Source organism: Dipodomys ordii, unplaced genomic scaffold (genome assembly GCF_000151885.1).
Source record: "Dipodomys ordii isolate 6190 unplaced genomic scaffold, Dord_2.0 Scaffold111, whole genome shotgun sequence".
In the NCBI taxonomy this organism is placed as follows: Eukaryota; Metazoa; Chordata; class Mammalia; order Rodentia; family Heteromyidae; genus Dipodomys; species Dipodomys ordii.
In genome coordinates this window covers 3355829-3371066 of record NW_012267327.1, presented here as the reverse complement: position 1 = coordinate 3371066, position 15238 = coordinate 3355829, and the positions used below count along the sequence as shown (strand labels likewise).

General features: G+C 41.2%; 1 protein-coding gene across 1 annotated transcript in view; it reads left to right on the top strand.

Moving 5' to 3' along the window:
* Myh15 (myosin, heavy chain 15) overlaps positions 1-15238 on the top strand; it is a 111364-nt gene that overhangs the window by 95043 nt on the left and 1083 nt on the right. The window contains exons 34-40 of the mRNA XM_013028522.1: positions 989-1181; positions 1418-1621; positions 5497-5622; positions 6655-6825; positions 8466-8570; positions 12868-12963; positions 13837-13971. Coding sequence (XP_012883976.1) covers positions 989-1181; positions 1418-1621; positions 5497-5622; positions 6655-6825; positions 8466-8570; positions 12868-12963; positions 13837-13971 — 1030 coding nt within the window. The remainder of the gene's footprint in view (positions 1-988; positions 1182-1417; positions 1622-5496; positions 5623-6654; positions 6826-8465; positions 8571-12867; positions 12964-13836; positions 13972-15238) is intronic.

The following is a 15238-nucleotide window of genomic DNA, read 5'->3' as shown; positions in this document are numbered from 1 at the left end:
CACACACACACACACACATTTCATTTGGTGAGACTTTTAATGGTACACCTCACTACAGTCCAAGTCTTTAAATTACATTAAATTACGTAGTCCTCGTATTTTTTTTTTTTTGTCAGTATGGGGCTTGAACTCTGGGCCTGGGCACTGTCCCTCAGTTCTTCTGGTGGTTTATTGGAGATAAGAGTCTCACAGTCTTTCCTGCCTGGGCTAGCTTTGAACCATGATCCTCAGATCTCAGCCTCCTCTGTAGCTAGGATTACAGGAGTGAGCCACTGGCACCGGGCCTACTACTATTTTTGAGAAATGAAAATTTCTGACTCACCTCAATTGTCTCATAGCTTTTTTCAACATACAGCTATTACCCATTTCTTTGCAAATGTGGTTTTGCAGAGTGTTTGTTTCTATGATGGAATAATTCATTATCAAATTGCATTTGGTTTTCTCAGCCAATCCTGTCATCTCAAACTCTCAGGGAGAGACAACCATAGGATTATATATAACCATACGATTATAAAGGATATAGTATCTACAAGCCATTAGAGCAGTATTGCTATCTCTTAGAACTTGTAACTCTTTCCTGCCCTATGCAGACACTTTATTTTGTCACTGGCAGTAGATTAAATTAATATTATGACCGCCTAAAATAATCTCCATCTTTTATCTTTAGCCACCTTGAAAATCCAGGGATTTGCTTAGATCATCCATTAGATGATCTACCCCTCAGGAACCTTGAAAAGATGAGGGCACTTCCTTGATTCTTTGCAGAACTTTGGCTGGAAATCATAGTTTGTTGTAATGAACTCACTAACATAACCCCAAACTCTTCTGTTTATAAAATCTAAACATTTTAGACTAATTTTGTTAATCACTGAAAAAATTCAAATTTAAATATATTTTTTAAATTTCCTAACGTGTTGTGAACACAGCAGGCAAGTTTTCTTGATTTGGGTATGTGATATTTTCCTTCTGAATGTTATTCTAAAATTAGGAGCAAACAGCAGTGTGCGATGGATTCCCTGCAGTCTAGTCTGGATTCGGAAGCTAGGCAGAGGATTGAGGCTACCAGGCTGAAGAAGAAAATGGAAGGAGACCTCAAGGAGCTGGAACTCCAGCTGTGCACTGCCAATCGACAGGTGTCCCAAACAACCAAATCCTTGGGCCAGCTTCAGAGTCAAATGAAGGTATCTTCAAACTATATTATGAGATGGTAGTGGAAATATTTCTGCATATTTGCTAAACTAAGCAACAGATTCAATTGAGCAATAAAGGTAAGGATAACAAACTCACCTTTCAAGGATGAAGAGCATGTGATTCTATTCTAACAAGCGGAACTCTGCTCAGAGCATGTATGCAGAGGAGCACATCCCACATTGGAATCAGAAGGGTCTTTGTTCCAGGCTCGTATTTTCTCTTACAGGACCTTCAAGTGCAACTTGATGACAGCACACACCTGAACAATGATCTGAAGGAACAGGTGACTCTGGCTGAGCAGCGAAACTCTCTTCTTCAGTCTGAACTAGAGGAACTGAGGTGCTTGCAAGAGCAGACAGAACGTGGGCGCAGGCTGGCTGAAAAAGAGCTCCTTGAAGTCACAGAAAAGATCAGTCTTTTCCACACTCAGGTGGGGCCCCTAAATCCTCTCCATTAGCTGAATCAGTGGGTTAGAGGCAGTGGTTCCTACTCTTGGTTCAGCCTTAGGCCATGGATGGTTGCCATTTCGAGTCTTGAATGACATGAAAAACACACGGAATGCCTTGAAGCAGAGTGCTGGTCACCCTCTTCATTCACGAGCATATTAGATTAACAAAGTGCCACAATGTGGATGTGTACTTGAAATGCTGAGTGTTTATTACTTGTTTATTATTCTCACAGTCCTGGATCCTGAACATCCAAAATCAAGGTGTTTTCATGTCCACGGTCCATCTGAAATATGTAGGATCATTATTCCTTGGCTCTTGTTACTATTTGTTCCCTTCTTGCTATAGTTCCTTGGCCATCTTTCAAATTCCTTGTCTTGTCAATGCCTTACTCCACTGCCTTGCCTTTCCATGGCATTCTTACTGTGTGTTCACATCATCTTCCCTCCATGAATGTCTTGTTAGCTCTTCCCCAATTTCTCCTCTCATAAGAACACTCATCATATAGAATAGGAACCATATGAATACATTATCTCTTTTTCTAAGGCCTGTGTCCGAAAGCTGGTTGGTTAGAAATTCTATCCCTAGAAGTTTTCTGAGAGATACAGAAATGACACTAGGCCTTCTCTGGAAGAATGGACTGTGAAGGCATTCACGGTAAAGATGCTGGGGAAGGAGAGATGAATATTTCTTCTTGTTCTAGAACAATTCTAGCTTATCCTGCTCTCTTTAACTTACTTGCTTTCGCCATCATCCAAAGCTTACAGAAAAATGTTCCTGTCAAGTGCCGGGAATCTCTAAAATAAATGGCTACTGATAGAAAAAATTAAGCTGCCAGAACCCTGGCTTTCCATGTATGGTTATTAAGTGCCACGAAGCAAAATTCTGAGATCCTTCATTATGATCCTGGAATCAGAAGAAGCCACAGAGGCTGGGACCTGTACCTGTGAATGAATGCCTCACATACTTAGCATTTTTAGAACCTACCGCAACTTGGATAGTAAGCTTGATGATGACATAAAACGTGGCTTCCCACATGTAGAATATTTCTGTTTTCAAGCAGTAAAGGCCTAAGCAAACAATTGTGGTGCACTTCCGGGAGTATTATGATGAAGGGTATGCCTTCAGAAAGCCTTGTTGGATGCCCCCAGACATGGGTGGATACACAACATGCTTCATCTGTGCTATGAAACATGGAAGAAATCAACTAGGTAAAGAGAAATGCCAGGGAAAAGACAAGGGGGAAGGAAATTGGGGATCTTAAGGGGTATTCATAGATCAGAGCACAGGGTGAGTGGGAGAGATAGCATGGGTGGTGGTAAGAGGAGGATAGGACTTTGAGTCTGAGACTGATGGAGTTTGAATTTTTGTGTGCAGATAGTGAGGATCCACTGAGGAATTTTGAGCAGCGGAGTATGAAGTTATCAGATTCACATTTTAGAAATTTTACTATGCTGATTGCTATGAGGATCGATTAAAACAATTAGAGACAGACTGCCATATTTGGTGATGAGAAGCATCTGTGGCAACATTTTGCTTGCCACAGTGACTAGGAAGTGCCACTGACATTTAGTAGGCAGAATCCAGAAACACTGCAAGTCCTTCAAGGTGCCAGATAATTCCACATCACAAAGCATTTGAGGTTTTCCCCCACTGAGGAAGATTGTAGCAAAGAATATGAAAAGCAGAAGTGTGTCTAATGAAAGATGCTCCAATTAGTTGTGCCTACAGTTTGATTCAGTGTCCCTGTGTGTGACAAAAACTTATTTGGGGATCGTGGGGGTAAAATGCATGTTTTCAAGGAGGTCAGTTTGAATAGGCTATCCTATATTCCTGGGGGTAGAGTATAGTTATGGTGGAGCATGTGCCTACAGTGTAGTAGTGTCCCCTGGGTTCAACACCAGATCCCACAGGAGAAAATAAAAAATTATTTTTTCTCCTTGAAGAAAGTTTATCTCAGTGCAGTGTGGTGAAATATTAAGAAATAGAACATAGAATTTTAAAGGTCAGTTATCTAGTGTCTTCAGTATTTAATAGCTATTGATGACCAATCACTTAATGGTGGCATGCATATAATAACTGATAATGCATCTGGATTCCCAATGTGATTAAAACAAAACCCCAAACCCACTGGGAAAATGGGGGAGGGGAGAGGAAGTGAGAAAAACAGACAGATATAGAAAAAGCAAGAGGAAGACAGTAAAAGAGGGGAAGAGAATGAAGGAGTGAGTCAGGGGAAAGGAAGTAGAGGAGAAGGAAGAGAAGATAGAGGAGGAAGAGGAAGAGGAGGAAGAAAAATGCACTCAGAAATAAGGAAGAAAGGATTAGGGGGAAAATGAAATAGTTAAAATTAGGCTCTGAATACCTGGTCTAGAGGGCGGATCTTCCTGAAGCATAATGACTGAAAGTCTTTAATACAAAAATACTAAATCTCAGATCTTACCACAGATCTACTCATCAGAAGCTGTCATGGGACTGAGGAACTCAGCAAGTTCTCAGGTGTCACTCCTGGCTCCAAGACACTATTTGACCAGTTCTGTTCTATATTAACACTTTCTTAGAGTAAGCATGTGCAGCCAAACTTTTTCTTTGGCTAGTGGCATGGGCTCCCTTTTTAAACCTGAAATGTGACAGTATAGATGCCCCGCTGTGCCTACAGATGCCATCTACAGTAACTCTAGATACTCCTCAACCTGCTTCTTCAACCTGCTTCTTCCTTTAAAATGTACCAAATCATAGAGCTAGTCAACTTGTAAATACTTTAACCACCATCTTTATAGCACATTTTAAGTGATTCTATTGCAAACAAACAAGTGCTTTTATGTGTTCCTTTCCCTACAAATAAAAAGTTTCCGAGGAGTTAAGTGTAGTGAACATTCATAAAACACTTCATGTAAATGCACTTACCTCCTTTAGCCACCCCAGGGGGTGGAGATCCTGGGTGCACAAGGCCTGGCTCTCCACAGGACAGAGGGGAGCAGTTTTGATGATCTTTCATGCCACAGAGGGGGCAAGCAGAGTCAGTGAGGCTGGCATGCCTTTCTCTCTGCTTCCAAGCCTTAATCCTGCCCATGAGAGAGGCTCTAGTTAGAGGAAAGGGAAAGGATAATATGGAGGATGAAATGAAAGAAGAAATAAAAGCTAGAAAGCTGTGCCTTTTATACACATGCTCTGTGCTAAGGCTTCACACCCTCAGAAAAGCTGTGCTTCAAACACTGCCCAGATGCAGCAAAGGGAGCTTTGGCCTCCAGTGTCAAACTCAGAAAGGAAAGAATTAGGGCAGCCCCAGCTGCAGTGCACAAAGCATCCTGCACTTAATAGGGGTCCTTAGGGCTGGGGGATGGGGCTTCTGTGAGCTGCTTTTCCCGCCCCCTCCTCGCTGCAGGGTAAGCAGGAAGGCAGGGGGATAAAGAAGAGAAATTGGTTTTCTCTCTGGAGCAGCATGCTGGAACTGTGACTTTTGTTCTCAAACCTCTCGTTCCCCAGGGGGCTGCAGGTGACCCCAACTTCCTCTTGGAGACACTTGTTTCTAGCACGTTGAAAAGCAGGAAAACATTCCTCAAGAAGTTAAAAAAATCAAACCCATGTATGGGCAGTAGGTTATCTGGGACCTGTTTCTCCTTTCTGACTCAGGCTGCCATGTCTCTCATTCTGATCCTCTAAATAGACAAAATCCCTTCCATTCACACATGCCATTGACATCAAAAGCCATCTGGGGTTGGAAGTCTTGCTTAAGTGAACATGACTGATAAAATTGCCCCTTTAAGAGCTGCCTCGATGATTTCATAGCTGGAACAGACCAGCTTGCACTTGCATTTCTGGTTCCAAGTTGTCTGACAGCAAGGCTACTTTTCCTTAGAACATAAGTCTCCTCAGCCAAAAGAAGAAACTGGAGGATGATGTTGCTCGGATGCAGAAAGAAACTGAAGAGATGATTCAGCAGTGTCAAAGGGCAGAAGAAAAGGCCAAGAAGGCTGCTGTTGAGGTGGGTGTGTTGACTGCTTGTTTGATCCTGCCTTCCAGAGTGCACTGGAGCAAGAACCCAGAGGCAGGAGCCCATTTGCTGCCCCACACAGTCCATTGATTTCCCATATGATCAGCAGGAGGCTAGCTGACCTCTGTGACTCCCTCTGCTCAGCTTGCACAATTAGGCCAATTAGCTCTTCCCTTCCAACTTACTGGGGCAGTGGAAAGGAACAGTTGAATTGCTAGAAGGAAAATCTTTGGAAGCTAGAGTTCCTCCCTTAAGTTTTAAATCAATATACCAAATGTCTAGAAACAATTCTTCCTATGTTTTCTTACAAATCCTTATCCTGGGGCCTCTAATGGTTTTATGATGATGATCTGAAAGGAATGCTTTAGTGACTTATGTTTTACACTCCATTCTACTGCTTGGGTAATAAGATTAGGCTAGTAAAGAACTGTTTGAGGTCTGGTGGGCCATCTTTATCTGCAATTTTTAAATTGTTGATGGTGTTGCTTTTCCTCAATGACTCTAGCTCAGAGTTGGCTGCCAGCCATTGTACAAATAGCCAAAGCCAAAAGTAAGCTGCATAACTCAGCTTCCTGTGTCACATTGTTGTCACTGAGAACACCAGACGCTGCCAAATTCCTAGAGCCTACATTTGTTTACAGTGGTAAAGCACAGAACTGTACAAGTGGGCTTTTAAAAATATTTCCATAGGCACTTTTCCATACTGTTCAATAACAAATGACAATCTGGTGTTTTATTCAATTAAAACCCAATGCTTTAGTTGGTCATTTTTCTCCAACATAGTTGTTGTCTTCTAATTTTTAAATGCTCTTTTTCTACCATCACTCAGCCCAGTCTCTCCTCTGCTGCTGCTATCTTCATTGCCTCACTGTTCAATTATTTGGAAGTGACTGCATTGATAAGCAGAGCATGGTGGTAAGAGATTAAATATATGTAGGAAAGGCCAGGAACTGAAGCTCTTTGGCAGAAATATGAACATCGGTAGGTTACTGTACTAGCTCAGTGCCTTTCTTTCATTTCTAGGCAGCAAACTTGTCAGAAGAACTGAAGAAGGAGCAAGACACCAATGCCCATCTGGGAAAAATGAGAACGAATATGGAGCAGACGATTAAAGATTTGCAGAAAAGGCTGGATGAAGCTGAGCAGAATTCCTTGCTGGGAAGCAGAAAGCAAATCCAGAAACTAGAATCCAGGGTAGGAGTTTTCCTTGGAAACTGTGGAGACTTGATGACCCCTCAATTCAAAGTCCTATTGTCTTTCAGTGTCACAGTACATAATATTCTCCCTGCCTCATCACTTTTGCTAATAGCACTGCCAGATCTCCAAGGGTGTCTAATCTCAATATATCCATTCATTCTTGCTTGAATTAAGGTCATTGAGTATGACTTTTGTCACTCAGTATGAGCTGTGCCTTCCCTCTTTCTGCTAGGCGAGGATGTGTCTTCTGTACCAGCTCTTGCTCTCTACAGGCAGCATGACCCACTAACTCCAATGCAGCCTTGAAGTCTTGCTTCTGTGCCTCTACTCCTTTGCTGAGAATGTCCATTTCCTAATAGCTGAAGAAAGGCAAAACCAATCCATGATCTACAAAGACTCAGTACAACTAAAACAAAAGCTGACAGAAATGAAGTAGAATCTATTATATAAAGCTTTTAAACACATAGAAATACTTATTTTTAAACTATTAAATAAATGTCTTTTCCTTTCTAGATGGATTTGACAGGGCCTCAGACTTAATAGACTGTCAATGTATACCACATGAGCCATGTCCTTTTTTTAACTTTAGTTTTGTTGTTGTTTTTTGTTTTTGTTTTTATTTTTGGTAGGGTCATGTGCTTGTATTAGGCCAGCCTCACGCCTCAATCTTTCCACTTCTACCTCTGAGTAGCTTACATTACAGATAGGGACTATTATGCCTAGCCTAAGTTATTAAATCAACTTGAATTGATTATGTATATAGCATATGATACATTCCACAAAGTAGGAAAGATTAGGTTCTTTCTCAAAGCATGCCCCAAAAGGGCCTTTCAAAAATAATGTATCACTTTTGTAACAGGCATGAATCATCAGCACCTGGCACACTATCTGATTCTTGACAAAGTTATCAAAACATACATTGGAATTTTTTTAAAGTAGCCTTATTAACAAATGGTACTAGGAAAACTGACATCCATATATAAGAATGAAACTAGATCTCTATCTCATCTTGTCCAAAAACTATCAACTCAAAATAAGTCAACCATTTAATATTTTTAGTCACAGCTCTGTAACTAACATTGGAGTGTGGTTGGAGCACAGTGGGCATCTTGTTGAATGTGTGCTGTGATGATCATATTGGCATAATTCTGTATAGCCAAAGGCAGTTCCACAGTACAGTTCTTCTACTCTAAGGGCTGTAAGGCTATGTGACATGTGTGTGGCAGAGCTGAGAGTCTAATTTCTTTAGAGCCTGAGCCAAACACAGAGGAAGAAGCTTAAGATCAAGGAGTAGAATTGTTGAATCCCCTGTGACTGGTGTGTCATCAGATCGCTATGCATATGTTCACATAGGAAGGTGGGTATGACTCTGTAACACAGAAGAGAATCTTATTCCATTATGTGTACCAGCCTTTGGCATCCTTCAGGGTCTTGGCAATCCTTTTATGAGATTACAGAATTCAGTTGATTCATTGTAGTGAGGGTTTTCCCAGAGAGCTTGCACTTGTTTCTGTGAGAAAGAGAGCAGACACATCTTCCTTGTACTATTTCACTCAATTCCAAATGGTTTTCCAGCTTGCAGATAACAACTCAGCCTTGTTACCCGTGTGGGGTCTGACACTATGGCTTGGTTGCAGGTGCGAGAACTGGAAGGTGAACTGGATGGTGAACTCCGTCGCAAAGCAGAGATCCAAAAGGAAGCCCGCAGACTGGAGAGAGGCATGAAAGAGCTGACCCTTCAGGTACTCTTGGTAACCACCCCTGTGTGCATGACTGGGCTCTACCTGTGGCAGCTCCATCCTTCTGGCCTGAAATGGCCTCTGAGGTGCTCTGAAGCTTAGATCACCCTCAGCAGTAGACTCTGACTCACCTCCCAGGGCTCTGTGCGGTCAGAGGGTGAGGCCTGTCCCTTTGCAGATGTAGTAGAGAACAAAATGTGAGCTGGCAAGTGCAGTAGAAAGCTATTTATACCTTCCTTACTTTTTCACACATAGTATTTGCAGTGCTTTTAGAAAGATGCCTTCCTATGAAAGGCTGAGTGAGACTGACATATAAAATAAGCAAGGGTACTCAAATGGCCACCTCCAGCAGACTGCACAGGATGCTCACTAATCAGGTGGTTCAAGGAACCTTCCGACTCCTGTTTTCTGGTTGCACACACATTCAATGCCAACGAGGACTTTGCTCCTGATGACAAATGGAAACAACAAATACTAAAGAAAGACCTCTTAGGCTTTCTAGATGTAACCTATGGACCAACATTGGTCTCAAGCAAATAACTGGTGGTAGACATTTTATAACTTGTACTTCCAAAATATCCCTTAACTACATTTTCATTTTAAAATTTTTATTGATTTATTAATTTTATTGTTATTATTAAGGCATGGTATGGAGGGGTTAACATTTTATTTATTTATTTATTTATTGTCAGTCATGAGGCTTGAATTCTGGGCCTGGGTGCTATCCCTGAGCTCTTCAGCTCAAGGTAAGCACTCAACTACTTGTGCCAGTGCCACTTCTGGGTTTTGGTGGTTAATTGGAAATAAGAGTCTCATGGACTTTGCTGCCCAGGCTGTCTTTGAACCTCAGTCTTCAGATCTCCCTGAGTTCTAGTCCCAAGACTGGTAGAATAAACTCAAACTTTTCCCTTCCATTTCCCCTCCTCCCCCAAAAAAAAACTTTATTATAGAACAAAACACCAATGCTAAGCTTTGTTTGTTTATTTGTTTGTTTCAGTTATCTCAAGGAATTGTTGTATTGTGGCTTACCTTTGTTTCTTCAGTGAAGTATCTTCATGTTTCTCTTGTGGCAGCACATTTCTTAATTTCTTCCAAGTGTCTTCACAGCATATACTAGATCTATTCAATTACTCAATGATCTTCCATCACTGCATCAGATAATACCTTTTGAACACCTACTTTGTGAGATAACCAACTATGCCCTGTAAGAGAAAAAGACACTAGAAGTCCCTCTAGACACACTAGAAAACTTTCTAGACAATAATATCTGGTTCAGAAATATTCTAAGTCAGTACTAAGTCAGTTCAATCCTTCCTCCTGTAACATCAGAATATATATCATACTATGAGTCAAGATGTTTTGTGATAGCTTATTCATAGATACTACTGATCAAAGTACACTGGGCACAAATGTGGAAATATCACAATGTGATCACCCCACAAGCCAATGTATGCTAACTGAAAAAGAAACACTAATGAGGTTGATTATCATGATAAAGATAAAAGTAGTGTCTTACTAGTAAAATGCTCAGGATTTTATTATAGTCTACTACAGGAGTCTACAACAGACTGCGGAGTCAGGTATATGCAATAACAGATATATCTAATTATTGCACAGAGATCACCTGGGGGCTGTGTGGGTGCAGGGCCAGGTCCCAAAGGCACTGAGTATCCTAAAGGCACTGAAGTGGGTGCTATCAGATAACTTCACATCTCCCAGATGAATGGCAAATTCTTCTTTGGAAGGAGCATTGAGTGCACAACCATGGCTACTAGTTACTGAATACCTCAGAGCTAAGATCTGAGCCTAGGCCTCACCCTCCCACATGGAGAACGCCAGTGACGTTAGCATCCACTTCTAGCTTATAGTAGTCCACTTCTAGCTTATAGTGCAGCCCGCTTTATCACCTCCTCAGTAAGATTATTAGCAATTAGCCTTGTGCTGATTTCCATAGGTAGATAATTGTTCATCTTTAAATTTGATAAACCTGAGGTTTAGAAGAATAGGCAGATGAAAGGAGAGAAGTAATTTTACTTAAAATATAGGCTAGTCTCAGTTCCCTAACCATGTTGAGCTCTGTGGTCATCTTGCCTAAGTAAGTTAATATTAGTAATTGTCTACTGTCAGACTGAACTTTGCAGAAGAGGCAGCTTCTAATGATGAAGAGAGCTTATCTTCAAAAGAGAGAGCTGAGGAGAAATAGGGATAGATCAGCCTATTGCAGTAGGCTTTCGTGAGGCAGAGGATGGGCTATGAAAGTCACTGTGTTAAGTCAACTTCCCATGACACTAACAAAATCCTAGACATAAACAACTTACACAGTGAAAAAGTGTCTTTGGGCTCATGATTTTGGATGATCCAGTTCATGACTGATTTGGCTGTGTTGCTAGTGGGCCTGTGAAGAGGTAACGTATCAGAGTGGAGCAATTTTGTCCACTTCTGGCCAGGAGAGAAGGAAAGGAAAGTGCTGGGTTTTGCCATCTCTTTCAGAGAGTGACTCCCAATGATACGGGAACTACTCAATAGCCTCATTCTTATAAATGTTCCACTACATTTTCCTCTGTAATTTTGGAGGCAGACCTTTTGATGCAAGCCTGTCATGCCTTTGAGGAACATTCACCACTACATTTGATACTTGATGGAAGGGGCAAAACAGAGCCAGAAACATACAAAAACCTGAGCAACAAAGTTAGGTCATTATTAAGTCAGCCTCTTTTCTTGGCAGGTCAAAGTATTTTTTCCTTTGGACAGTTCAACAGGTCTAAAGTAGAAATAGTCTAGTTGAAGGGGCAGGGAAAAGGATAGAGGGTGTGAAGAATCCCATCTATCTGTTGGCTTCTTCACTCCTTTCTCAGAATAAAGACTATATTGAACCTAATAGCTTTAACATCCACTTAAACAAAAGTGTTAGGATACTGTGATGGATGCAGAGAAATGGCTCAGTCATTGCTCAGAGCTGTCTTCATTAATTTCTCAAAATTTGGGGGATGAGTAGAGTCAAGCCCACCCACTATACAAAACACAAGTTATTTGACGTTTAATAAAGTTTTCAATCCTTTTCTCACACAAGGCTGCATTCCACATGGCTAGATCCTTTCAGTTAGCTTCACATGCATATATATATGCCATTCGAGCCATGGCAGCACAATCCGCCATCAGAAGAGTCTGTACTTTTCCAGAGCTCCTTGGTAGTCTGAGGGGACCCCCTCCACACATACACATACTCTGCTACGGAGACCAGTGCCTTGGTGGCAGGCCTTTCTTTAGCTCCCTGAGTTGAGGGATGGGAAGGCCTTTCCCTCTGGACCTTTGAGCACTTTCGTTTATTGTGTCAAAGCCCTGAGTCCTCTTTCTGATGGATATGAACCTCTCAATGTGAGGGGACTTGCTTCCTCGATTAGCAGCTGGGCAACTCAAAACTCAACACCTGTGTACCTGCCACTTCCCTCATTTGATGGAAACTCACCTAGGTCCTGAGTCCCCCACCCCAGGGTGTGAGTCCAGTTGAATTAGAGTAGGCTCTTGCTGGCATGGAGCAGGCTGGCTGTGACTGAGGGGGAGGGGATGTCACAGCTTTCTTCCTACTCCATCTCTAGAGACACAGAAGAGCAGACCAGAGGATAAGTACCCATCCTCATGCCTCCCTCCTCTTGGAGACTGACCAAAGCGGCCCTAAAGGGCCATAACACTTGACCAATTCAGCTGCTGGCAGTGCGGGGAACCAAATGTTTTCCCAAGTGGCATTTCATCTCACCCTCACCCTGACTAAAGATTGTCTTAAGCAGCAGCCCAGCTCCCCGGTGTGTGGTGGAGGAAGAGGGAGAGCGAGTGTTCCTTCAGGTGACAATGGTAGCTCCAAACCCTCCACCGGTCCCAGGGCTGGGCTGGATTAGAAAAATGCCTATTTTTCTTGTATCAATATAGAACTCTATTTTCTCCCAAAGACACTATTTTTGCAGCTGTTTGAAGTTTGTATATTTTCCATATTGCAGAGCTTACACACAATTGAAGAAGAATGTTAATGTTTGAGTTTTCTTATCTTGTGTTTAGAAGTTGTTGGTTTTTTGTGTGTGTGTGTGCAGATCTTGTTAATAGACCAAATAAATAAGTATTCCCAGCAAAAAAAAAAAAAAGGCTGGGAAGGTGGCTCAGTGGTAGAGCACTTGCCTTGCATGCTCGAGGCCCTGGGTTCGATTCCTCAGCACCACATAAGAAAAAAGCCGGAAGTGGCACTGTGGCTCAAGTGGTAGAGCGCTAGCCTTGAGCTAGGTGTATATATATATATACCTGTGTGTTTCAGGCAGAGGAGGACAAGAAAAACCTGAGCAGGATGCAGACTGTGGTGGACAAACTTCAGCTGAAAGTACAAAGTTACAAGCAGCAGGTGGAAGCAGCGGTAAGTGCCAGAGGCAATTGTAGCCCCCGGGGTGTCCAAGCACTGATTTGTGATTTATGACCTGAGCTAGGAGAGCAGCATCTCAGAGAAGACGAATTATGTCTTCCTGCTGTCAGGTTTTACTCAAATTAAGACGATCGCTCATAGTAAATCTTTATGCTTCTTTTCCTTCTAGAAAACTATAGTACTTTCACTGAACCGTATAGTTCCACCCAAATATATGCATTACAAGAAACGAACCAAATAAGAGCAGGATATCATGCAGGGATTTGGGGCAGAGTTTCATCATGGAGCCTCCCCCTAAACTCTAGATAAACATAAACACAGTTCTTAGTATATTTCCTAATGAGTTGTGGACAAAACCACCATGATTAAGGTGCACTCATCATCTTTGGTTTAGTATTTAGAGTTACATGAAGTACCATATACTTTAGGTTTTGCAAAAATATATATATTATTGAGGGTTTTTGTATTGATTAAATTATTGGAGCAAGCACTGCCATGTGTACTCTTTTTATTAATTCATAGAAATTAAAAGCTCAACTTTCTCTACTCAGAGGTAGAATAGGATGTTGAATGGATTACATAAGCAATGGTGGTTGCTGCATCACCCAGCAAGTCTGTGAAGGCTGTCCCGTTAACAGTTGGTGGAATGTACACACCATGATCTGATTTGTCATGGAGCAACAGTTACTAATTCAGTTCTTTGTGCTTGCTAGAAAGTCTTAATGCTTATATCTTATACAAAAGTAGTAGGCCTCATTCAATACTTAGAAGTTTATATTTCTCTCACATTTTTCTACTTCTCATGTCAGAGCAGAAAATACAGTTAGGGCAATATATCTCCTTTCTGTGTTTTTAATTTTTTTATAGGAGACACAAGCTAATCAATACCTCTCGAAATATAAGAAACAACACCATGAGTTGAACGAAATGAGGGAAAGGGCAGAGACAGCAGAATCTCAAGTCAATAAACTCAAGATTAAAGCAAAAGAGCTTGAAAAAAAGGTACAGCAGTCTTCTCTGACTCACAGCATGTTGGGTTAGGACTCAGGATATTGCATGAGCAGTACACCAAGAAATTTCTTACTTTTTCTTTTAAAATTCTTATAAAAACAACAGAAAACAAGTTCAAACAAAGTTCTTCCCTATTTACTAAATCCTACTTGTCAAGTAGTACTGAAGTGCTAAGCATTTGCATGGGAAACCAATCCTATTTATATCTCAGATGTTTAATTCCAGGTTAACTAGCAGTCTCTGAACTCTGAACCTTCAACATTTGAGAATATATAGAACAAAGATGACTTTTGAAAGCACAAATTAATCTCCTGGAAATTCTGAGTGAACGCTTTCAATGGTAGACAAGTATATGACTTTGTACCATGTCAAAATGAACTTTGTGGGAGAGGCTGTTTAAAACTAGGAAATGAAGGAGTACAAAGCCAGAGTCCTGTTTTCAAGATCTCTGCTTTACTGCTGATTTTCCCCTCAAATCATAGAGAATCTTTTACATTTCTGTGGTTATTGAATATCTTTGCTGATGAAGTGGTAGAGGCCAGTGCCCTAATTTTTTGAGCAAAGTGACAGAGTGACATATAACTCTGTCCTAAATGTGTGGCAGAGAGAGAGCTTTTACTGTTTTACAGAGATTGTCCCAGAAACAGCTTTTAAATGAGATCTACCTGTATGGGAGGTAAGTTAAAGGAAATTGGGCTATGTGGTATTAATTGCTTTTCAAAGAATAAGTATAAAGCATTTAGAATAATTGCCAGCCTACACAGGCAACATCTCTTTATTTTTATAATTTGGTGCATATATCTTCTTATTGGTGATATATGAATACCATAACCATGTCAGTTTATAATAAATTGATAGAGAACAATAAATAGATAAATAAATAAAAAGAGATCACAATGATCTCTTTTAAGGGAGAGACTAAAATTAGGTTATTCTGAAGATACTTAGAGCTAAACACAAGAAGCGGGAGTCACTGGCAGTTCCAGAGATTTCTTAATGACGCTAAAATAGCTCCTATGGAAAGGTCCAGTTAAGTGCTTTGAACTCTGTCCCCAAGAAGTGTTGTAACACTAGATTTAGAGTCCTTTTTTTGTTTGTTTGTTTGTTTTTGCTAGTGGTGGGGCCTGAACTCTGGGCCTGCGCGCTGTCCCTTAGCTCTTCAGCTTAAGGCTAGCACTCTACCACTTGAGCCACAGCGCCACTTCTGGCTTTTTTCTTTTTGCTTATGTGGTGCTGAGGAATCGAACCCAGGGCCTCA